This window comes from Aotus nancymaae, unplaced genomic scaffold (assembly GCF_030222135.1).
Source record: "Aotus nancymaae isolate 86718 unplaced genomic scaffold, 86718_ANA_hifiasm-v0.15.2.pri h1tg000053l, whole genome shotgun sequence".
Lineage (NCBI taxonomy): Eukaryota > Metazoa > Chordata > Mammalia > Primates > Aotidae > Aotus > Aotus nancymaae.
In genome coordinates this window covers 28,505,729-28,508,205 of record NW_026988467.1, presented here as the reverse complement: position 1 = coordinate 28,508,205, position 2,477 = coordinate 28,505,729, and the positions used below count along the sequence as shown (strand labels likewise).

The following is a 2,477-nucleotide window of genomic DNA, read 5'->3' as shown; positions in this document are numbered from 1 at the left end:
GGCACAGTGGCTCACACCTGTAATCTCAGCACTTTGGGAGGCTGAGGCAGGTGGATCACCAGAGATCAGGAGTTTGAGACCAGCCTGGACAATATGGTGAAACCCCATCTCTACTAAAAATACAAAAATTAGGTGGGCCTGGTGGCAGGTGCCTGTAATCCCAGCTACTCTGGAGGCTGAGGCAGGAAAATCCCTTGAACCTTGCAGTGAGCTGAGATTGCACCACTGCACTTCAGCCTGGACAACAGAGTGAGATGCTGTCAAAAAAGAAAAAAGGAAAGACTTTTGCTGCCGCCTTAGCCAGGGACTTGAACCCAGCCTCTCCCCTACCCGAACATCATCCCCAGCTCTACTGAGGCCCTGGTTCCCCAGCCCCATCTCGCCGCCACCATGGCAGACCCTAAATACGCCAACCTTCCTGGCATTGCCAGGAATGAGCCAGATGTTTATGAAACCAGCGACCTACCTGAGGATGATCAAGCGGAGTTCGATGTGGAGGAGCTGACAAGCACAAGTGTGGAGCACATCATTGTCAATCCTAATGCTGCCTATGACAAGTTCAAGGACAAGAGAGTGGGGACAAAGGGACTTGATTTCTCAGATCGTATTGGAAAAACCAAGAGGACAGCCTATGAATCTGGAGAATATGAGACGGTTGGAGAGGGTCTGGGAGTGAAGGAGACACCCCAGCAGAAGTACCAGCGCTTACTGCATGAGGTCCAAGAGCTGACAACTGAAGTTGAAAAAATCAAGACGACAGTGAAGGAGTCAGCCGCAGAGGAGAAGCTGACCCCTGCGGTGCTGGCTAAACAGCTGGCAGCCCTGAAGCAGCAGCTAGTTGCTTCCCACCTGGAGAAGCTGCTGGGACCAGATGCTGCAATCAACCTTACTGACCCCGATGGTGCTCTGGCTAAGCGCCTACTGCTGCAGCTGGAAGCAACAAAGAACAGCAAAGCGAGCTCAGGGGGAAAAAACCACTGGGACCCCCCCCCCCCCCAGATAGCAGCCTTGTCACTTATGAACTACATTCACAGCCTGAGCAGGACAAGTTCTCTCAAGCTGCCAAAGTCGCAGAACTTGAAAAGCGCCTGACAGAGCTGGAGGCAGCTGTACGTTGTGATCAGGATGCTCAGAATCCCCTTTCTGCAGGTCTACAGGGAGCCTGTCTCATGGAGACTGTAGAGTTGTTGCAAGCAGAAGTGAGCGCCCTGCACCTTGCAGTTTTGGACCAAGTGGAGGCTCGGCTACAGAGTGTCCTGGGAAAGGTGAATGAGATTGCCAAGCATAAAGCCTCTGTAGAAGATGCAGATATGCAAAGCAAGGTGCACCAGCTGTATGAAACTATACAGCGCTGGAGCCCCATTGCCTCCACCCTCCCTGAGCTGGTGCAGAGACTCGTCACCATCAAGCAGCTGCATGAGCAAGCCATGCAGTTTGGTCAGCTCCTGACACACTTGGATACCACCCAGCAGATGATTGCTAATTCTCTGAAGGACAATACCACCCTCTTGACCCAGGTGCAGACAACCATGCGTGAAAACCTGGCCACAGTTGAGGGGAACTTTACTAGCATTGATGAACAGATGAAGAAGCTGGGAAAGTGAGCACATCTGGGAACTGGAGAACAGGGGTAATCCCTACCCCTGTGAACTCTGCTAACAGCTTACATAGGGTTTCCCCTTTACTGTAACTCTAGCATCCCCATCCCATTTGACACTGGGGGCAAGGGTGGTTCTTGCATGTGGGGTTTATACCCCTCCCCTGATGAATACAGAGTGGTAGCTGGGGGTTGGTTATTAGAAGGTGGTCTCCCCTCAGGCCTGAGGGATGAGGACGTGGACCCAGCCACATGCCAGCTCATGTCCAATACTGCTTTGCCTGGTGTGGGGAAGGATTGGGTCTTGTCCTCCAACACAGCTTCTGTGGCTGACTGTAATAGTGTACAACCAGTTCTGACCATTAAATGCTGTTGTACTCTGAAAAAAAAAAGAAAAGAAAGAAGGAAAGAAAGAGAGAGAAAGCAAGAAGGAAGGAAGGAAGGAAGGAAGGAAAGAAGTATGCAGTCTGTTTCCTTTCCCCATCCCCCACCCTCCTAGCCCTGGATACCTCCTCCTTAGGTCTTAGCTTACATGCCGCTTCCTCTGGTTTAGGTGTTTCTTTTGCTCTTTTCCAGTGCCAGTTCCTTGCTGTCAAGTCATTTATCATACTGGCTTGTAATTGCCAGTGTCAGTGCCTGAATCCCTGGATCATCAGTTTTGCCTGCTCATCATTCTTTCCCCTCTTCTCAGTACTCTAGTTTTCCTTAGGAACTATCTCTCCATTCTTGCTCCATGTGGTCCGGGTGTGGCTGCAGAGAAGAGTGTGCGTATCACCCAGGTCTGATAAGTCAGTATATTCCATCCTTTAGTTCCATAACTGGGTCAATGTTAAGCACACAACCAAGGTAGTTGATAGAGCAATCTTAGGACTTTTGCTAG

General features: G+C 50.7%; 1 protein-coding gene across 1 annotated transcript; it reads left to right on the top strand.

Annotated features, from left to right (window-relative positions):
- The first annotated feature begins 390 nt into the window (after nucleotides 1–390).
- On the top strand, nucleotides 391–1,820 carry LOC105708635 (dynactin subunit 2-like). The gene is given in 2 exon segments (XM_064363750.1): nucleotides 391–981; nucleotides 984–1,820. Coding segments are annotated over 2 exon segments (1,212 nt in total). The 3' UTR covers nucleotides 1,605–1,820.
- Nucleotides 1,821–2,477: the final 657 nt, after the last annotated feature.